Source organism: Clarias gariepinus, chromosome 8 (assembly GCF_024256425.1).
Source record: "Clarias gariepinus isolate MV-2021 ecotype Netherlands chromosome 8, CGAR_prim_01v2, whole genome shotgun sequence".
NCBI classification, from domain to species: Eukaryota; Metazoa; Chordata; class Actinopteri; order Siluriformes; family Clariidae; genus Clarias; species Clarias gariepinus.
In genome coordinates this window covers 15830649-15853521 of record NC_071107.1, presented here as the reverse complement: position 1 = coordinate 15853521, position 22873 = coordinate 15830649, and the positions used below count along the sequence as shown (strand labels likewise).

At 37.7% G+C, this 22873-nt stretch overlaps 3 protein-coding genes across 6 annotated transcripts in view; 1 reads left to right on the top strand and 2 right to left on the bottom strand.

The window, feature by feature from the left end:
• Positions 1-5158, top strand: part of ddx43 (DEAD (Asp-Glu-Ala-Asp) box polypeptide 43) — a 33207-nt gene extending 28049 nt beyond the window's left edge. For both annotated transcript variants that reach the window (XM_053502527.1, XM_053502526.1), the window contains exons 12-16: positions 1054-1181; positions 2963-3072; positions 4603-4741; positions 4831-4918; positions 5006-5158. In XM_053502527.1, the coding sequence (XP_053358502.1) occupies positions 1054-1181; positions 2963-3072; positions 4603-4741; positions 4831-4918; positions 5006-5152 (612 nt within the window). In that variant the 3' untranslated portion in view covers positions 5153-5158. The remainder of the gene's footprint in view (positions 1-1053; positions 1182-2962; positions 3073-4602; positions 4742-4830; positions 4919-5005) is intronic.
• Positions 5159-7786: 2628 nt separating this feature from the next.
• On the bottom strand, positions 7787-10785 carry cgasa (cyclic GMP-AMP synthase a). Its single transcript, XM_053502528.1, has 5 exons — positions 9945-10785; positions 9625-9847; positions 9275-9535; positions 8847-8943; positions 7787-8228 (listed from the first exon to the last, which is right to left on the bottom strand). The coding sequence occupies exons 1-5, from the start codon at positions 10638-10640 to the stop codon at positions 7895-7897; spliced, it is 1611 nt and encodes a 536-aa protein (XP_053358503.1). The 5' UTR covers positions 10641-10785; the 3' UTR covers positions 7787-7894.
• Positions 10786-14957: 4172 nt separating this feature from the next.
• Positions 14958-22467, bottom strand: eef1a1a (eukaryotic translation elongation factor 1 alpha 1a). Of its 3 annotated transcripts, none has more exons than XM_053501858.1 (8): positions 22261-22467; positions 19593-19774; positions 19291-19470; positions 16831-17127; positions 16567-16717; positions 16210-16466; positions 15813-16047; positions 14958-15657 (listed from the first exon to the last, which is right to left on the bottom strand). In XM_053501858.1, exons 2-8 carry the CDS (start codon positions 19734-19736, stop codon positions 15533-15535), a joined length of 1389 nt encoding a protein of 462 aa, XP_053357833.1. In that variant the 5' UTR covers positions 19737-19774; positions 22261-22467; the 3' UTR covers positions 14958-15532. The 3 variants fall into 3 exon arrangements, with proteins under 3 accessions (XP_053357833.1, XP_053357835.1, XP_053357834.1); XM_053501860.1 differs by lacking the exon at positions 22261-22467 and adding an exon at positions 21940-21962; XM_053501859.1 differs by lacking the exon at positions 22261-22467 and adding an exon at positions 21004-21076.
• Positions 22468-22873: the final 406 nt, after the last annotated feature.

Here is a 22873-nt window from a genome sequence, read left to right as displayed (position 1 = left end):
AAGGCTGCGGTCGTCCCTGTTGCTTGTGCACCTTTTCCACCAAACTTTTCCCTTCCACTCAACTTTCTATAAATATGCTTTGATGCAGCACTCAGCAAACAGCTAGCCGATGACCTTCTTTGGTTTACACTCTTTGTGGACATTGTCGTTGACTATTGGTCTTCCCCATGTCTGTGGTGGTGTGTACTGAACTAGGCAGAGATACAAAATTATATTATAATATAAAATATTAAAAATATTACTTTTTTTGCATAAAAACAAGTCCTATCCATGACGTCCCCAGCCCATAAACCACTGGTAATGTCCTGGGGCCAGACGCCACAGCAAACCCCTAAAGGTCGTGTGGTGTAATATATAAACTAATAATTGTGGATAAAGTTATAACTTGTATATTGTAACTTGGTATAATGTTGAGAAATTTTACTTTATTTCTGATACTGTGCCGACTACTTATGTTACAAAAACATGGTCCTGTTGTCTCTGTCAAGAAAATTTTTTAACTGCATTATATAAGAACAAAAAATATATTTTAATTGATAATCATTTAGAACATTATAGAAGTTTGTTTTGTTGACATTATCGCCCAGCCCTACCAGTAATCATAGATAACGGTTACTTGCTTTTTTTAATAATGCTAACAGCTGCACATACGGTTCTCCACACATTTACTGGCTATTCCCTAATTTGTTGTTATGCATCTGTTGTTTCCACACAGTAGATTCTTGATATTTAAAGTTAATAGCATTCTACAGGATGATTCTCTGGCTGTCTGACAGTTTGTACCCTGAAGAATTTTAGGTGTAGTCTTCGTCACTAAGTAATGTAGGAAGATAAAAAGAATTAACAAACTTAAACAAAATGTGCTTGGTTATAATTCCATATAATTTTGGGTTAAACACAGCACCACAAATGTATGGGTCAGTTAAATTAATGGTGAGGAATACGTCAGTGTGTCATCAGAGCTTTTTGTGGTTTCAAAACATTTCCTGGTAAGTCTGAAAGATCCCCTGTGAATTCCCCCAAATTACAAAAAAAATATTTATTCTCTCTTAGGCTGTGGACACGGTGCAGCAGACAGTTTTGGTTGTGCAAGAGGAAGAGAAGAAGGCATACATCTTTGACTTCATCCAAAATATGGAGCCTGAAGATAAAGTGTTAATATTTGTTGGAAAAAAGATTGTGTAAGTTTTCAGGTAGAATGAGGTGTAATGGTTAACCTTTTAAAGCTTTCCCAGTGTTATTTTCATTTTAAATAATTTTCTGTGGTTTCGGTTTTAAGGCAGTTACGCAAACGGACAGACTATTGTTTTAATACTGCCAGCTCAGCATTTCTCAAGTAATATCGTTCACACAACCACATTATACCATGCTGCACTAACTTTCATTTTAAGTAACATCCCTCCCACTTCCCCAGAATCTCCTCCTTATTACAGTATATACTCCATATAATGCCATGATGGCTTTGGTTTGTAAACTTGTCATTTTTTTGGTATAAACTTTGCTATACATGTTTGTTTTAAGTCAGAACACAAAAAAAATCAGATTTTTAAACACTACTATTCCAGCCAAAATAAGTACTCTTACTGGAAAATATCTATGCTAGTAAAGAAAAGCAACATATTGTGTAAAAGACCATTAAACAGAAAAAATGGATGAAAAAAAGAAGCAGGTAGAAATCCATAGAAGGACTGTGGCTGGTTATGTCTGTCTGTATGTCTGTTAAGGCAGATTTTGTCGTAGCATCACGCAAAACGGGTTGGACAGAATTTAATGACACATTTGGCAGTACTTTGGTATTTGCTGAAGTTTTACCTGTACCATAAATTAAATCTAAATGTTGAGTAGATAAAAAGTTTTGAGCACTTCTGTGCCACATTAGAAAGCATAAGTTTTGACAGCGTACTGTGCATGCGTCAAACTGTGAGTGTGTCTTAAATCGACCACTGAACGTAATTTATTGAAGCTTTTTCAGTACTTTCATACAGTTTCTGGCTGAAAGTTAACCTGCACCATGAGTGAAGTCAAAATGTTAAATAAAAGTGATTTTGTAAACAGTTATGTGCTGGATTAAATAATCAAGTTTTAAATAAGCTAATAATAAGCTACTTGCTCAATATAAATAAACACCTGCATCAATAGATATTAATTAGGAAATCTAAACTGAATATTTTTACTAGGATTAGTTAATATTTACACCACTGTGAAAAAGTGAATTTCAATGCTCTGAGGTCTTTTTATAGCAAAACCTAATCTTTATCCGGTCTACTTTTTCGATTTCTAATCTGTGATAATCTCTCCGATTACCGAACAGGGAGTGTATTTGGCTGACGTAAACAAGGCGTAAGATACTCAACCATACAAAATTTTATTTCTTCATATTAATAAGTTAGGCAAAGATTTCTGCTGTATAGAAAGACAGGCAGACATTTACGTGAGCTTCAACCTGAAATAATATCACTGATCATTTTATTTTTCTCTTTAACATTTTAACTATTTCTAAAAACTTTTTTACTCACTTTCAAATTTTGGGTACTTCAGCTAGTTTCCTTATAAAACTGCACAAATTGTACGAAAGGCTATATATTAAGCAAAGTGTCGTCACACCAATTATTGACTTTTTATTAATTACTGTATACTGCTTTATATATTTTTTTAATGTAGAAACATTGCTTTACAGCAGTTATTTGCACGTGCCTAGGACTTTTGCACAGTATTATATATCATGTTGATTTAAAATGTGATCACTATTAGTGTGTACATTTGTTCAGTTCCAAGTGGACTCCTATAAATCTACCATGTCCCAAATGTATTTGAAGGCTTTATTAACTACTTTCTCCACTGTTTTTTAAATATGTTAAATATATTTTTCTTTAGTGATTTTTTTTTTTTTTTTTTTTAAATACTGTTTCCATTTTTTTTTTATATGTTCTGGTTATCTGCCTTCTGTCAATGTGGCATTCAGTGCAGATGACCTGTCCAGTGATCTGTGTCTGCGAGGGATAGCAGTTCAGTCCCTGCATGGAGACAGAGAGCAGTGTGACCGTGAAGAAGCCCTACAGGACTTTAAAGATGGTATGTTAAAACCAGCATATGACTTGTGAACAGTTTACTGGTATATAATGAAAAATGGAAAGTATTCAGACCCCCTTAAATTTTTCACTCTATTATATTGCAGCCATTTGCTAAAATCATTTAAGTTCATTTTTTTTCCTCATTAATGTACACACAGCACCCCATATTGACAAAAAAAAAACACAGAATTGTTGACATTTTTGCGGATTTATTAAAAAAGAAAAACTGAAATTTCACATGGTCCTAGTATTCAGACCCTTTGCTCAGTATTTAGTAGAAGCCATTTGATCTAATACAGCCATGAGTCTTTTTGCGAAAAATGTAACACGTCTGGATTTGGGGATCCTCTGCCATTCCTCCTTGCAGATCCTCTCCAGTTCTGTCAGGTTGGATGGTAAATGTTGGTGGACAGCTATTTTTAGTCCTCTTCAGAGATGCTCGATTGGGAAGTCAGGTTGCATACATATATATATATGTGTATATATATATATATATATATATATATACATACACACACACACACACTACTCACAATAAGTTAGGGATATTGTGAGAGACTTAGTGGAAGTCATACATATGGTGTCTAAGCACCTATGCACTCAGACATCGTTATGCAACTGCCACACAGCTGCAGATGCGAGAGGTACTAGGGTTTCCAGAAAAACCATTCGCAACCGACTCCACCGCTTTGGCTTGAATGCCAGACAACCGTTGCAGGTGACTCCACTGACACCAAGACACCGCTGTGAAGGTTTGCAGTGGGCACAAGACCACGTGACGTGGACAATGCAGCAGTGGTCTACCGTCCTGTGAACAGAAATTATTGTCGTCAGCGTTGCTGGAGAAGGCAAGGTGAGCGATACGCTGAGGTCAACATGGTCCCCAGGGTTTGCTTTGGTGGAGGAGGTTCAACAGTCTGGGCAGGCATTACCAGTCAGCGCAAAACAGATTTGGTTATTGAACATGGCTCAGTCACTGCACATTCTTACCTCAGAGACATCATAGAACCCATCATCATCCCCCAATTCTGCCAGCACACCCCCAACTTTCTGTTCATGGATGATAATGGTCCACCACATCGTGGCAGAATTGTCTCGGCTCGACTTCAGGAAGTTGGAGTGCCTCTGGTATGGCCATCAATCTCCCCTGACCGTAACCTCATAGAGCACGACTGGGACCAGTTGAAGCAGAGACTGGATGATTGCACCCCACCCCCACATGACCACTGGCATTGTCAATTTTTCTTTGGGGCTATCTCTGTTATTGTCTAAATTTTGGGGGTAATAAATATTAAACTAATGAAAATGGTGTTTCTTCTTGTACATTATTAGTGATATCAAAGGAACCTTTCACTTTTTTCATTCATATTTATAGCAAATAGGAAAAGCACTCATGTAAATAACAATATCCCTAACTTATTTTAAGTAGTGTGTGTGTGTATGTATGTATATTAGAAATTGATAAAAAAATTTACAATGTCAATTTATAGGCAAGTTTTTATATATTTATGTTTACTTTGCCTATATGCAGGACGCGTGCGTATTCTGGTGGCCACTGATTTGGCCTCTAGAGGACTCGATGTCCACGATATTTCGCATGTCTTCAACTTTGACTTTCCCAGGAACATTGAGGAGTATGTGCACAGAGTCGGACGAACTGGACGTGCAGGGTAACAGCATTTTCCCGTAGGTGTACAAGTGGATTAGTCTGGTGTATTGTATGTGTAATGTATATAAACACCTATTTCTAATTTGTTAGGCGGTCTGGGGTTTCTGTAACCCTGGTCACGAGAGAAGATTGGAAATTGGCAGGTGAACTTATACACATTTTGGAAAGAGCTGGACAGGTATGTTTACACAGTCTTTCTTTCACACTTGCGCATGCACACACTCACACACACTGTGTGACTTGCTCTGTTTGCACTGTGTCAAAGGAGGTACCAGAAGAGCTGGTACTGATGGCAGAGCGCTATGACAAACACCAGAAAGAGAAGGAAATGTTTCCTGCTCAATCCAGGGGAGGACGAGCTCAAAGAGGAGCAAGAGATAGGTTCAGAGGAGGCTCACATAGGCGTTTCTGAAGAAGGGTAAGGGTTCATTTTTAGTTTCTGTTTATTAGTATGAAGACACAAAGTAAACGCAACACCTCGGTGCATTTTATTTTTTTTTATTTTTTTTAAGTAAATACTAAAGTTAAACTAAACTATATTTACTCATGATTAATTAGGAATTCAATTCTATTGAATTGAAAATCAATTCTGAAACTTGTCAATGTTTATAGCTGTTACTTATTTAAAAAACATTTATACTGGATGCAATGTCAAGTATGTGGGGAATTGGCCAATAATTTTTTCTTCTTTTTTTTCACTTTAAAATAAAACATGTGAATACAGTCTTTGCAGTGTACACATCAGGTCATTTTTGACCCACCTCATCTACTGCCTCAAGATTAATCTCTATGAAACACTTAAAAACTTAACAGTAAATTTAATGTTTTTTAAAAAGCCAGTTGAAATATATTGTTGATTTTATTTAACTTCTGTATTGTAAAATTTCAATTGGTAAACATAATAATAGCATTTATGAACTTTAAATAAAAATACTTAATGAACACAATGAAGGGAGGGCTGATTAATTTATTATTTAACTATTTAGACAGTTAGTCAGGATTTCTAGTAAATACAACTAATTCGAGTCAAAATGAAGTACTACGAATTCAAGTTGTTCCAACAAAATTTTTGTAAGTTCTAAAGTTGTTAAACTGTTGTCTTATTTACAGTATTGTTTGGTTTTATAAAAATCTTAATGTTAAGCCATTTACTACACAAATAATACACCATCACACTTAAAATAATACATTTTCACACTTCAAATACCATTTATTCACGTTCTGAACAAGCAACGATCAAATTCCCATTTGCTATGAAGTCTTGAAATACAGTTCTGTGTAAAAGTCTTGAGCCATCCCTCATTGCTTCATATTTTGCTTCCAAAGAGACTCCAGGATTACTGAAGGACTTTTTTGCTTTGAATAACAGTACAGTCCCTACCTGATTAGTTTCAGAGAAATACTTTTAAAATATATTTTAGAAGAAATGAGATGACTAAACATTAGCAAAAATTATGGAATCACGCTCTTCCTATGTTTCCCCCTTTTTTTTCCATGACAAATAAACAAATCAGAGGTATGACACATGTTAGCTAAACATCCTGGCTTCTTCAAAATATTTTTTTAAACTAATTCATTAAATTATTTTAATTAATGGCATATTTGTTTTCAGATAAATTAGGGGAAAATATCTGGGGGGGGGGGGGTTATATATATATATATATATATATATATATATATATATATATATAAATTAATAAATGTGTGTGTGTGTGTGTGTGTATATATATATATATATATATATATATATATATATATATATATATATATATATATATATGTCTTTTGAAATGAGAGATGGAATTAATTTTACAAACCTGTTCACCACACGTGAATTTTCCATTGATGACGAACTGAAAATCCACTTTTGAAACAAATCTATGTCTACAGAAGTTGACTCAGTCCAGGATTATAGTAGTTAGTTTACGAGCTAGTAAGCAGGATGGGGCTGCTTCTAGTCCTGCTTCTTTGCCAAAAGAACTTGGGCAGTACGCATCATTTTAGAAAACAACAACCCAAACATATAGCCAAAATAACTTGAAACACCCTTGCTTGGCTGGGCCAATCTCCTGCTTCAACAAATCCTTATGAATTGTGCCAAAACAAATGGGCAAAAATCTGAACCAGACTGCTGCAAATAACATTATTAATCTTTTTTTAGATGTCTCCAAGCGATAATTACTAACAACAAACTGGTGATACACTAACCCTATATGTACTTCCCATCTACTTATTTGACTTAATCTCATTTTAAAATAACGCTGTGACTGTTTCTGGTGCTCCACATAGGCAAGATGACACTAGTAATTTTCAAAACGTAAATATACCTGCAAATATACTCTTTCTTGCCCAACCCGAATGAAGCACGCACACGCACTAGCACATGCATCCACACAGACCTGTTTTTATGGAGAGCATAAGGACAACACACCTGAGCTCTCAGCCATACCAGAAAGCATACAGTACAAAGATATTCCTGGGTGGTGTCCCTAGCATTATGAAATATTTCAAAAATGCCATACTCATTGTGCTTGTTACCATTACCATAATCAATCAGTGAAAAAACTAAGTTTTCCATATTTATTTGGAAGCAATACAAAACCAAATGCATAGGTTAATTGAATGATGTCTGATATTATTTGTTACATTATTTTTGTTCGTTTACTTCCTATGCATTTTGCTAAAGCTCCTAAATATTTACTAAATAAATTCTGACAAATTAAAAACTATTAAATCAAAACTATTTTCTCCAAATAAAACATTTTTCTTTTGCTTTTAGAAAGAAGAACCAAGTCAAGTTCATCTGTCACCAGGCGCAAGGTTTTGTTCCAAATTTGCCTAGAAGTTTTACTTTAATTTAGTTGAGCAGGGACTTTCTTTTCAGTTTGTTATTGTTTATTTATCCACATGTGAAAACTGGCATATACACTGCCGAATAAACATTTCTGAAGAACTTCTCTGTGGCTTTTGCAAAAGAAAACATCAGGTCTAGATATCTCAGTGCAGATTTTTTAGAAAAAAAACAAAACAAAAAAAGAGGTCTTGAGAACACTTTATTTATTAAATCGGTAAAGAGAAAAATTAACAAAGACAAAAACGTTTAATTTATTTTTTTTCCCCCAGTTATGCCCTTTGAATCTCTGGACATCTAGAATTAAGTCATCAGTGGAAAGCCATTGTTACGCTGGCTTTCAATGTAGTCTGCTAGGCGGTTGCAATGTTTCTTGCTAATGCAACTGAGCAGGTTTTGTGATGGGATAAAGAAGTTGGGAAGTTGTGAGACCCTCAGATGTTGTTCAAAGTCCATGACAAGTTGCTGAAAGCAGTGGCTAAGCTCGCTAAATGCCCATTCACTATCCATCACTCTTTTAGCACAAGCATGAAACAGTGTCGTCTTGGCATGATATGAGCAGAGCTTTTCCGTCTCCTCCGGATGCTCCTCCTTCAGCCGTTGGAAGAGGAATTTTAGAAGTTTCAGACACTGCTTCCTGTAAAATCACACAGGTTACACGGTTTTCTTTTGAAGGAAAAAATAAAAATATCAGTCATCTCATACCATTATGAAGAGTTCATCAGCTCCATTACAGTAAATGTCCAAGTAAAATTTTTGAATTGTTTCACCTTTCTCAGCACAACAGGGGCACAGACATGGGAGTGTTTGGGTGCTGGTATGAGTGTATCAGATGCAGCAGATGTTTTTTTTTTTTCTGACAGTAACTGTACGTAGTGTGTAGTCAGAAATTAGGAATGATTAACTTAACTCTTGTATTTAGTTCTACTTTAAGTTTTCTTTGTTTAATGTTTTGTTTAATTGCAGTAAGGGACATGATTTTGCCAAAACATCTGACAATAGCACCCAACTTAGTAGCAGTTTGGGCAAGAGCCACATATAAAAGTCAAGACATGTGACATGACGTGTTATGATCTGAGGTTGCTTCAAGTCTCAGTCAATGGCTCTAAAACCTGTTTTATTTAATTATTTATTTTGCATACAACATATACTTGAGATAATTGTAGTTTTAATTAAATAAAATATTTCAGAATGTAAGATATTATACTGTGTTTTTTTTTCTTTTCTTTGGTATCGTGTATAGGTGTGCTCCCACCTGCAGCATTTCTGTTCTCCCTGACAGCATGTCCTTCTGTTGCCGTGTTTTTTCAGGATGTACTTCTCCACATGTGAGAACGAAATCCGCCAAGCATCTGCCCACAACACACCCAAAGTCTTATTTTTTGGTTACCACCAGGCCACAAGTTTAAAAAAAAAATTTTTTTTAAAGGATCTTTATGACTTTGATCGCAGCATGGTTGTTGGTACCAGATGGGCTGGTTTTGGGTATTTTATAAACTCTCCTGTGATTTTTACAAGCAAGCAGTGTCCACAGAGTTTACGTTGAATGTGCAAAAATAAACAAACAAACCCCCCTGGTAGCAAGAACCATGCCACAGTTAAATTTAGAGATCACTCAGTGCTGCTGCCAAAAGATTGTCCGTTTAGATATTTGCATGAATGTGCAGGTTTATAGGTATTTACCTTTAGCCATAACTCCATCCTGCTCTGTGTTGCCTCTTCCCTCATATTTAGGCACCAAATAAAACGGTTCTCTTCTTTGCTCCATCCTCTCATTTTTGCCGAGCCAGTTTTCTATTTTGAAGCCATCTTTCGTAAAATCTGGCCAGCTTGAGTGGACTTCCAGACCAAGGACAAAATCAATTGAAATTTCCTTTTTTTTTTCGTTTACGACCAGAGTTACAGCTGGACAGCCTATCTTCTTTCTCTCCAGTCTAACATCATCTACAACACAACACACACACATTATATACACTGTAATCACAGGCTTACTATGCAGGAGTTTCCATTAGTAATTACAGGATCATTCTTACATGGTAGTGTTCCCAGGGCTTCTTTTATTTTCTGCCGGAATTCATTGAGCATTTCACTGGCCATGATGGTTTTGTCCTCATTCACAAACTTGTCTAAAGGATGTCTTGGAGACTGTCGTTTCATTTCTACACTGTAGAAGGCACCGTCGTCTGAGAAAGGCTCAAGCTTGACCCTGTCCACACGGATAGTCAGCATGACATCAAACTCGTCAGGCTCACAGATCTGTAAATGGATGGATGGATGGATGGATGGATGTTAAATTACATTGTTACAAAATTCAAACGTGCCCCCTCCCCTAAATGCATAGGAGATTACTTACTTTAACGTTTTCATAATAACTCCCGGTCTTCAGAGGGCTGATATCTTTGCACCAAATCACGTTCTTTTTCAGATAATCCGTTATTGTCTCCTGTATCGCGTTCACGCATTCTGCTGCTTCTGACCTCTGGCTCTTCTTTACCGTCAACTTTTCCAGAGCGTTTTGCAATGTTTTACTCGGATTCCCGTCGGTACTGCTGCCTCGTCTCGTTGAGGATACCGGGGCTGATTTCTTCTCGACACTTTTCGCTCTTTTGGGTGTTTGTGGCTCTTCGGTGCAGGTAGCACTCTTTGGAGATGTCCTCGGATGAGCCTCTTGACTTTCTTGGGCTTTTATAGGGCATCTCGCTTTGGCTGTCTCTGGTCCCTGACTGGTCCTCGCCTTTTCAGGTGCACGCTGTTGAGTTTTGCTCGGATCTTCCTCGATACTGTTGGCCCTGCGCTCTGAGCCGACTGTTTTCTTCTCGCCACTTTTGGTTGCTTTGGGTTTTCGTGGTCCTTCAGGGGAATTAACGCCATCCCGCGAGCCGACGTCTTGACTTTCCTGGAGCTTTTTGGCTTTCGCCGTTGTCTTCTTGTCCTCTAACTGCTCATTAAGTGTCGGAGTGCTTTTCTTTCGTGTAGTCGGTGGACTTTTCGCTTTAGGTGAGCCGGGATTGTCGTCGCGGTCTTTGCGCGGTCTTCCTCTGCCGCTCATCGCGCGTTAGTGGGTGGAGCGCGTCGCAAAAGCCCGGGAGTCACGCGGAACTGATCTTTATAAAGCGGCACTGACGTCAGAGGAGACAAAGCACACCGCACTTTAGGCATCACTATGTGCTTAACCTTGCAATTGTGACTGATTAGACACGGAGATTATGAAAGAAGCGATGCAATTTGGTTACGATCTTCTGGCGCCATCTAGAGTCCAAAGGGGGGATTAATATTAGAGAAACCTGAAAAACAGGGCTACAAGATTGATGGGTTTCCATAGGCTCGGAGTATAATTATATTAATTTTGTGCCTAATATTTCGATTAAAACCCATAAGAAAATGTCAATGTCAATGCTTGTTTGCGGTTCACACTCAAATTTATTCTAACTTTTTTTTTTTTTAACTAAGCAAAAGTTAACTGGCTTACAAACAGGAAATGCTAAACAAACGACTTTCAGTTTTCACTCAGATTTTCGTCAAGAAAAGATTGAAAAAAATTGAAATTAAATAAAGGTATTGTAGCCAGTATTTCAGTGTAAAATGAGTTAGCAGTTTGTTTGATGTCCCCACCCCATCCACGTGCCCGTATGATTCGTTTCAAAAGTTCAAACGAAAACATCAAAAGCGAAACTGAAAAAAAAAAAAATCCTTAACAAGGCATTTCCCTTTACAAAACTGTCAATCTGTGTTAAAGAAACTGCTGTTTATTTTACACTGCCCGTCTTTCTGGTTTGAAAATACAGGCCAATTATTCTTCATTCTGTTTCGAAGATTTTAACCTTTTGTACTATCTGAAACTTGTGTCCCAGTTAGAAGTGAAAAGTCACAGCTCTTGAGTTTAGGAGAAAAAAAAGCTAGAAAGATTATTTTATTTAAAGAAGACATTTCACAAATTTTGCTCTGTGGAGAACATCATCAAGAAAAACAGTAATACTTGCTGCAAGGCAGGGCAGAAATGCTTCAGGTGATCACACCGTCCGCAAGAAGACAGTAAAAACCCCCACTAAAGGGTATACCATACAGTACATGCTACAAAGTCACACTGTAATTGGTCATTAAAATCTTACAAGTATCTAAAGTACACGTATCCAAAAATAAATAAATAAACAAATCTCGAGATTAGTGCACATGAGCAGATAAGTAATAATTGTGATGCTCAGTGTCAATAGTTTTTTTTTATTATTATTATTCTAGATAGCCAACTTGCCCTCCCATAAATACGTTTACTGAAGGGTGATCATGATGTCTGACAGTTTATAAATTTTATTTGTTTACTTCATACATCAATTATGGTCCATAGATTGTTTGATAATTTACCTTTCACTGTACAGTAGTAAACATGTTGTGTCCATGCTATATTTTATATTTTATTAATGATCCTAAATATTTAGTAAATTCATTGTGTACTATTTATTTCCATATACTGTATAAAGAGCCAGGCAGTACATCAAAACATTTTTCTCCAGATTAAATTTTGTTGTTGTTGTTTTTTTTCGTTTTTAGAAATAAGAAACAAGTCAAGTTCATCTGTCACTAACCTCAAGGTTTTGTTCCAAATTTTAAACTCAAAATTTTACTTTAATTTAGTTGAGCAGGAACATTTTCAGTTAATTCTTGTTTATTTTTCCACATGTGGAAACTGGGATATAAACTTCAAAATAAACATTTCTAAAAAATCTTTGTGGCTTCTGCAAAAAACAAAAAAAAAAAAACATCAGGTCCAGAATCTCAGAGCAGCTTGTTTGAAAATATTTTGAAAATATACACAGGGATCAAGTGTAGACTTGTTAGTCATTTATTTAATCAGTGTGCATGAGACACAATAAAGACGATAGTTTTTTCTCCTTTTTTTTTTTTTTTGCCTGTCCCAACTTCCTTTTTTTTGAGACTTTCTTGTCTTCACTTTATACGTTTGTATAGATTTAGTGTACTTTGTATTTAAACAATAATTGAGGGATTTTGGGACTTTCCAGATCCAGAGATTATCACACTGTATGTGAGCAGGTCTGTAATAATAGTGATGCACAGAGTCCTAAATGTTTCTACTTCTACCAGCTGACTGTCTAATCCATGTCAGGGAAAGAAAGAGTGATGCCTTAGGAACAAGATCGTGAGCCTGTGTATTAATTTATAACAATATTTATAAAACAGTTTGGACATACTGTACTGTCTATTCAACTCTTTACATTTGTTTTGAATAGGCACCTGGATGGCGCTGTTGAGGTGACCTAATTTTTGTAGGTGCAGATGTGTTGCTTTTCTTCTTTTTTTTTTTTTTTTTTTTTAATAAATGTGACATTGCTGCAAATTTCTGGTATTACAAAATAAACACCAGTATTTTTTGAGAACATGTTAGAAAACTGAAAAGTAAGGAAAAAATCTTGGTAGAGTTTGTTCCCAAATGTAAGAAAGGGTTGCAAGGTGATCTCTCTCGCTCTCTCTCTCTTTCTCTCTCTCAGGATAGCCTATTTAGAGGTTAAATTAAGAAGGAAATCTTTACTTTATTACTTTATTTATTTTTTTGCATTTAAAAGCAGAAAATTCTTACATTTTATATTCAATGAAGTAATGTTTGTATAAATATCTTACGTTCCTTTATACATCTTTAAGAGTGTGCTGCACTGTAGTTATTGAAACCAATGTCCATTCAGCTTTATTCAGTGGGACATACTGTAGTGTTTACCTTTATCCTTACTAATCAACTGATTTTGAAATGGAAGGTGCTTTGAAATCTAGCTACACTTGAACTGCCTTAGCAGGTAAACTGTATTGTCACATTTAAATGCTGATTGTATTTTTCTTTAGGAGTTTTCATTTTCTTCTATATGAAAATGTCTCCAAAGCTCTGACAATTCTACATAAAATCAAATGCCATAAACTTTTACAATATTCAATACAATTAAATATACTGTATCATTTTTAAACAATGATGTCCTGCGTACCTTTCAGTTGAACCCATTTTCCATGGAAATTCCTGTAATATGTTATTAAAATAAGGAGGAATTAAACAGAAAATGCAATTTGCATATGATGGTTTCAAATGCAATGTTCTTAGACCCATTATTTAAAAAGGTAGTATTTCCAGATATTTTATATTGGTGTGCTTCATGGGGCCATCTACAAGTGCTAGTTTGTGAGATCTGCTTTAAGATGGAACAGAAAAACTGAATAATAAATTTTCACTTCATTAATGTTCTGTTTGAACTGTTACATACATATGCATGCATACATACAAATGTGTGGGTGTGTATGTAAATCCAGATCAGTGGCTACTTGTATTTTTTTTTGGGGGGGGGGGCTTTTTCCAGTCTACTTGGCACTCAGCTGTTTGTTCCACCAGGTCAGAGGATTCTCCACTGTTATTGGTGTTTTTTAATGGAAAATTTTCAGAGCACTCCATTTTCCAAACTCAATCAGCCAATGAAGATTTAGGATAAATGTAAAATGTGCCATATACCGTGTGTGTATATATATATATATATATATATATATATATATATGTATATGTATAGGATTCTGCAATTACAAAAAGATAAAAACCAAAAGGGGTGTGAATCACCAGTAGTCATAAATAATCACCATACTATAAATAATACAAAAATAAATAAATACATAAAAAAAAAAAAATTGCTTATGGATTTTTTTTTTTTAACTTTTCGCACAAATTAACAAATCGGGATCAATGGAAGAAATCACCTGCTTGCTTAGGTTGGCCCAATATGGTCTGCTTAAAAATACATATAGTATAATGTTCCACTGGATGAAGATATAGATAGCCTCTGACTGCATTGGTACAAATAGGTTCTATTGGCTTGTGACCGTAATCACTGCAATAATTTTACCATTTAGAATTGCTGCTTCATACCCACCTCTTTATCAATGGAGAAATAGTGATTTAACAAGTGTACAGTACTTCGTGCTAACTAAAACACATTTCACTTTCAACCTTGTAGCGAACAGTTATAGAAGAGATTTATTTTTGGTAGTGGCGATATCGCATAACCCCAATGAGGATGGGTTCCCTTCTGAGTCTGTTACCTCTCAAGGTTTCTTCCTCATGTCATCTTAGGGAGTTTCTCCTTATCACCGTCAGCTCCAGATTGTTCACTGAGGACAAACTGATAAAGCAAATGTATATTAAAAAATAAATGAATTTTTATTTCTGTAAAACTGCTTTGTTGAAGCGATGTGAATGTGAACTGCTAGGGAAATAAAACTGAATCAAACCTTAATGTCTTTTTACTGCTGCTCATTTAAGAGAAACTCTTCAGGTTGTTTTATTTGAAAAAAAAAGAGAGATTCAAGAATAAATGATTGTGGAATCTTTAATATTTATTGATCTCAATTGTTTGAGCAATAAGGTGGAAAAGCCAAAGCCAGTTAGAGTTAATAAGTGCCTGTGCAAAACCAGCTTTAGGTCAAGTGCTTGGAAAAGTGCTCACCATGGTGTGATTTTGGAAAGGTTAATAATTTTCCAATTTCTTTAAAGCTTAAATAGTAAGAAAGACTAAGAACTAGAAGTTTTTAAGTTACTAAAAGCAGCAAAACCTAAAAACACACTAATTGCCAAACAGACACTAAAAGCAAGACAACAGTATAAGAACCAGACTATAACTGCACTCCAGAGTAGGAGAGGTCATGATAAAATGTCCTCTCAAGAATAGTAAGTTCGCATAATGTTGTGAACAGTCATAACCCAAATAAATAGACCCCAAATAGTAACAAGCTAATATTACCAATAAATTTCATGATGTAAACTTTTTTCCTTCTGATAGTTTTACGATGCATTGGAACGATTAACCACTCTATGACTATGGAGATTGGGCAGCCAATCGTATATTGTTGGGTGACCTCTGTTCTGTTGTATGCGACACTGGAGTTGGCAGTCAAACACAAAATTCATTTGGCCTTCTGGGCTTTCTGAGCAGACTTGGTGACTTTTCCACCAGTCGGAGCCTTTTTCTCGACTCCCTTGATTACTCCAACTGCCACCGTCTGACGCATGTCACGCACAGCAAAGCGTCCTGTAAAGTAAACACAGGATTTTAACACTTCAACTGCTTTAATACCCCACAATAAATCCCAGTCTTGTCTCCACAATTCTAAAGAAAAGCTCTGAAATTTGTTTTTTTCATTTTGACTAAATACGTCACAATAAAGTAAATGCCCAGGCACTTACCGAGAGGCGGATACTCAGAGAAGCTCTCCACACACATGGGTTTCCCAGGGATCATGTCCACAATGGCAGCATCCCCAGACTTGAGGTTCTTGGGATTATCCTCAAGTTTCTTTCCAGAGCGGCGGTCAATCTTCTCCTTGAGCTCAGCAAACTTGCAGGCGATATGTGCAGTGTGGCAGTCCAACACAGGAGCATAACCAGCACTGATCTGTCCTGGGTGGTTTAGGATGATCACCTAATGCAAAGAATTTCATCAGTCATTACAACCATCTGTAACTCAATAATGCTGAACAGTACAATATTCTCAGAACCTGGACTGAACCTGCAAACATGCTCACATTGTAACAACCAATGTAAAGCTTTAAAGGAGATAAGCAGCAGCAGGATTTGGACATACTTGGGCAGTGAAGCTGGCTGCCTCCTGTGGCGGATCATTCTTACTGTCCCCGGCAACATTCCCACGGCGGATATCCTTCACTGAGACATTTTTGACATTGAAGCCCACGTTGTCCCCTGGCAGAGCTTCAGACAGAGCCTCGTGGTGCATCTCCACAGACTTTACCTCAGTAGTTACATTAACAGGTGCAAAGGTCACCACCATCCCAGGCTTCAGAATGCCAGTCTCCACACGACCCACAGGGACCGTTCCAATACCTAATCGAAATTTTAAAAGAGCTCCATCACTTGTTTTAACAAAAAGTTGATCTGTAGTTATAAACGCTGTAGATATGTTTTGGCTAGCATGAAGTATCACCTCCAATCTTGTAGACATCCTGCAGAGGCAGACGGAGTGGTTTATCGGTAGGACGGGTTGGGGGCTGGATGGCATCCAGAGCCTCCAGAAGAGTAGTTCCTGACGCACTGCCATCTTTACGGGTAATCTTCCAGCCCTTAAACCAAGTCATCTATGGAAATAAGACACTTAGCAAAATTTGTCTTATAATTACCATAAATATCATTGTATTATTTATTCTTTTCTGAAATAATAGTGTTTTTTTTCAGTGATGATGCCACATACATTGGGGCTGGCCTCCAACATGTTATCACCATTCCACCCAGAAATAGGCACAAATGCCACGGTGTCAGGGTTGTAGCCAATCTTCTTAATGTAAGTGCTGACTTCCTTTACAATTTCCTCATAGCGCTTTTGACTGTAATTGGGCTCGGTGGAGTCCATTTTATTAACACCCACAATAAGCTGTTTTACACCCAGAGTGTAGGCCAGAAGAGCGTGCTCTCTGGTTTGACCGTTTTTTGAGATACCAGCTTCAAATTCTCCAACACCAGCTGCCACTATCAGGACAGCACAGTCTGCCTGGAAAACACAAAACAAAAAGCACATGAAGCACAGCAGAAATCCAAGAACATATTTTTAACATTAATCTTTTAAAGTCAATCAAATTCCCATAATTTTCTTTATCCTTAGCTAACACTGGATTCTCAAACATGAAACTGTGTGCATGTACATGCACTGATGTGTGTTTTTATATAACAGCATCTCTGACAGTAGTACCAGAGCTTAATGTTTCTATAGTAACGGCTCATTCACAGATCTTATGTATAATGGATGCTCCAAATGATCTATGCATAACAAGATAAAATATAGTTGCAAGCAACAGTGACGGGCCCAAGGCCCGAATGCCATCGCCTCCCCGGTGCACCGCACAATTTGAACACGCCAAAAACTATATTTATTTATTTATTTAATAGGGATAAGTAGGAACACTTAACATGTTCATACTATAGCACTTATAGCCAAAGCTAATTTGCAGTGCTCGGCCCTAGTGGGTTTTTTTTTTTTTTGTTTGTTTTTTTTTAACATAAGTTGCAGTCAAATTCTACCAATAAAACATGGGGCATACAGAAATTCAGTGAATTAGTTATGTTCACATGACTGACACCCTTTTAAAACATGTTTGAGTTCATATTTAAAATGTCCCCATACTGAATCCTGTTTGAGTTCACAACCCAGAGAGTTCCACAGGTTAGAGCCCTGGAAAGAGAAAGATGACTGTCCAAAAGATGTTTTTCTTAGAGGCACCTTGACATTTCCACTTGAGGCTCCTCTTGTAATAGAGCCCACTACTCTGAGAGGGACAATAAACTCATCAGTTGAGCGCTGATTATGCCCTAAATATTTGTTGTGTGTGTGTGTGTGTGACATGTGAGGGTTAGTGTGTGTGTGAGAGAGAAGTGTGGGCGTGACAGTCTGTGTGTGACGAATAAAAGTTTGCGCATGTTTGTGTGTGTGTAAGACCTGACTTGTTAGTGTGTAATGTACTGTATGTGCATGTGTATAATATATATGTGTGTGTGTACGTGCTTGCGTGTGTTTGTGTATAAGAGTGTGTAGCATAACATTTGTGGGGTGTGTGTAGAATAGGCCGCAGATGCTGGAAAAAAAGCATCACACTATAATGTTTCTCAATGTGATGTCACTGAATGTGTCACTGAATATAATGTCACTTAATATAATGCCAGTAAAATATAACACAATAAAAACTTAACACAAAGTTATTAATCATTTTTCAGCATAAGTTTAAGGCATTGTCATGGCTGTTTAAGGCATGGCTGTTCGTCTCTATGAGCTCTAAATGTGTACCAAGTTTAGTGTGCATTCGTGCAAGTGTGTATAAGCTATGAAGCAAAAGCTCGTGTGGGGCTCCTACACACGGCTCTCAGGCATCCAAATGGCAGCAAATTCTAACCTGTCTGCCGATTTTCATGTGTTTTTGAGCATGCTAAGACACCCAAAAAGCCCAAACGTTTGGGGAAAATATACATATATATATACATATATATATATATATATATATATATATATATATATAGTTGCATAGTTGCAAGCAACGATGACGAGCCCAAGCATCCTGTGCCATCGCCGCCCGGTCAACCGCACAACTTGCAGTGTTGTCAGTTTGGGCCCTAAATATGTGTCTGTGTGTGCGTCTGTGTTAACATTTGTGATGTGTACATGTAGGCCACAGATGCTGGAAGAAAAGCATCACACTATGATGTTAGTCAATGTGATGTCACTGAATATAATGTCACTTAATATAATTCCACACAGAAAGTTATTAATAATTTTTCAGCATAAGTGTAAGGAATCGTCACAACTGACCGGTTTGAGATATAAAAATCCTTCTACAATTTTGTATCCTTCGTGTCTTTAGATCACATCAGCCTGGTTTGGTGGTGATCGTATAAATTCCCTAGGAGGAGTATATCAAAATCCATCGGGTGCATGCCTGGACATGCCTGGGCTCAACTAATAGTTGTTCCGCTCAAATAAAATTTGAATTTAAACAGCTGAAAAGGCATGATATTCAGTAATAAACTAATAATTAAAATCAGGTAAATTCTATCACATATTACCACTTTATGCTATCCCATATTACACCCTAATGTAAATTATTTTTATACTAAGCAACTAACCCAGAAAGCAATAATTAATAATTGATTGTTCTGAAAGACTCACCTGGGAGGTGCCAGTAATCATGTTTTTGATGAAGTCCCTATGCCCAGGAGCATCAATGATTGTGACATAGTACTTGCTGGTCTCAAATTTCCACAGGGAAATGTCAATGGTGATACCACGCTCCCGCTCCGCCTTCAGCTTATCCAACACCCAGGCATACTTAAAGGATCCCTTACCCATCTTAAACAGTTTAGACAATAATGTAAGTACATGTCAGTGGACACTTTGCCATTTCTGCATTTGAAATAGTTTTGTGTCAAGGATTTAAATGTCAAAGTCTACGACGTCTGTAACAGCCCTACCTCTGCAGCCTCTTTCTCAAACTTCTCAATGGTTCTCTTGTCGATGCCACCACACTTGTAGATGAGGTGGCCGGTTGTAGTGGACTTTCCAGAGTCAACATGGCCAATGACCACAATGTTGATGTGTAGCTTCTCCTTTCCCATGGCTGGCTATACTGAATGTGACACCGGTTCTATTAGGTCTGTTTCATAGAATGCAACAGAAAACACAAAACATTTAATAATTAGTTAGATTTACAGGGAAGTGTCTTGCAGTGAGCTAATGGCTATATGTCTGCTTTTAGTTCTAGTTGTTTTCAAAGCACAGTCTACGCTTTCACCTTCAGCATACTGTACAGCACCATGGACAAGGGCAGAAGCAGAACACACACCAACTGCTTTGTCTGCGACTTTGTGAAACTGAATTCGGTATCGAGGTCCAATAGTGGGGGCAAGCTAAATATTTTATGTTTCTGTTTTTTCCCCCCTCCCTGTCTTTTTCCCCCTAAAAGGTCATGTTATTACATTTATTTCGCACAAACACAAGCATATTACCCAAAACCAAACTGACACGCAGTAAAGTTGCACAAAAGCCCTTCCACCTCCAGTGTCCGCTGATTATACTCTCACACACCCTGTTCCGCTCTGGCCATTTGCAAATTTCTTTCGGTGTCATATTGCTCAGCTCAGCTCAGGAGCACCCAGCTGATGCAACGGCATGAGCCTTCTTCCTCTGGTACTTCCCATACCACCAATCAAGCAGCCGTCCATTTTGTAAGCAGTATTTTTGTGAGCAGCCATTTGAGATTTTACTTTCTTTTTAAGGAATCTACTGTACCAAAATCTAAAGTCACAATTTCTTCCAGCTACCATCATGTCCATGAAAAAAATGGCTAACCAGTCACATGCCATTAGGCATTATGTCATGTTTAGTTATTAGGAACTGGTTAAGCTGTATGGTTGGATGCAGAATATGATATTTGGGCAACATTAAGATTGAACAGACGGTTTAAAATTCCATCCTAAATATGAGGACAAATGTTGATCTTTCTCACATTAGTTTAACAAGGATACCCAGTAACCTTGAGAGTTTATTATAACAGGTTGCACTTTAAACGACAAATTTCCCACAAGAAGTCATTCTAAATGATAAAAGAGCTGGAACATAACAGATCTACCACCACACACACACACACACACACACACACACTGAGGTCAGTGCTATGTCTGGGAGATTTAACAGCACGAGCTCCTGACTGCAGCCGCCATGTTCACACACACACACACACAGACTGGCTCTAACGCGACGCCTAATCCCCAGCATCATCTCTCATTGCGCCAAAACACACACACACACACACACACACACACACACCATCGCAACCTGACTTCCACAAGGACACCGTCATGAGTAATGGAGGAGATACAGTACCTGTGCTGCAGTGAGACACGGCGCTGAAGCTCACACACACACTCTCTCTCTCTCTCTCACACACACACACACACACTGACGGGTTGGAGCTGCTCTATAATGCGCCACAGCGCGACTGCGCACTTCCGCGCTACTCACAAGACACTCGTTTTAAGGGCTTTTGTTGGGTTTATCATTTGTTCCATTTGTACTGCATAAATTATTACTGAACAGAAAGTTATAGCATCGACATGAATAACTATACAGCTACCGCATGCGTGTCAGTTGAGTCAGAGTCACTATAGGACAATCACTAAGACTCAACTGAATGAATGATTATGGCTTACAGTTTAAAAAAAAAAAAAAATCAATATCTTAAAATAGGGGGCCCGGTGGCATAGTGGTTAGCACTGTGGCCTTGCACCTCCAGGTTCCGGGTTCGATTCCTGCCTCTGGGTCTGTGAGCATGGAGTTTGCATGTTCTCCCCGTGCTTGGACTCTGGGAGGAAACCGGAGTACCCAGAGGAAACCCACCAAAGACATGCAAATTATACAGGATAAAACAATGGGTGAGTATCTCAAACTATTATTGTGGCTGCTCCCGGCAAGGGGGTCGTTGGAAATCAAGGTCCCAGAGTCTGGAGGAAGAGTGGAGAGGCACATAATCCAAGTTGCTTGAAGTCCTGTGTAAGGTTTCCACAAATGGTGGAAGTGATGATTTGAGTTGCCCTGTTATCTGCTGGTGTTGGTACACCAAAATTGGTTTTATCAACTCAGTCAACACAGCTGTCTACCAGGAGATTTTAGAGCACCGTCTGCTGATGTGCTTTATAAAGATTTTCTAAATTTCTTTTCCAGCAAGACTTACTTTTTTTAGCACCTGCTCAGTGTGACAAACATACAACTGTTTTGCTGACCGTGATGATATTACTGTGCTTGATTGGCCAGCCAACTCACCTGATCTAAACCCCACTGAGAATCCATCAGCACTTGTCAAGAGGAAGATGAAAAACACTTAACACAACATGGCTGCTATCAAAGCGACTGGGCTTCAAGAAAGGCTTTTTCCTGATCCTTTAATTATTATTTTTTTAGATGCACTATATCAGGTTTTCTCAAAGTCCTGACTTCATGTATTGCATGGCAGGTCAGTCTGGACCCACTGCTACACCTCAAATTAACAATGCAGCAAATTAGCAATGATATAAAGCAATAATATTATGCAACAATGTAATACAGTGTATGATTACTACCTTGAAATAAAAACGTTATGCTTACCAATAAACTGTAGACGATCGGGAGATCCTTATGACAGATCCCGAGATGAAGGGTTTACGTAATAGTTTCCCTGTTGTGCGCGTGCGGTGTGTCACGTCACAGGGTTCACGCGACGGTTAAAAGGCTTTCAGGTGTAAAATTGCAGCGACGATGTCGCGACCCAAATATGCAAAGAACTGAGGAGTGTCTCCAATGTTTAAGCAGCTGAGTGAAGTCAGACTCGGACCAGGCTGTGTGTGTGTGTGTGTGTGTGTGTGTGTGTCTCTTTTGACTGTAAGCACGTTCACGTGTCGGATCTTTTGGGTGATTTTTAAACGGAGACGCGCGACAGGGGCGCGCGCGTGCGTGTGTTTCCCATGCGCACGAATTGCATGAATTCCAATCTGGCCGTTCTCATTCAATTTGTATGATCATATATCCGATTTACAGGACCACATCAAAGAAACATTAATGACCTAAAAAACATCAGATTTGCGCTTTCAGACAGCCCTAAAGAGCACATCTGTATCTACAGCTCCGGAAAAATAAGAGACCACTGCAATTTACTTCAGAAAACATCTGGAATGTAATCAAGAAGAAGATGGGTGGTCAAGCAAGCGGATCCGTTTGCTTT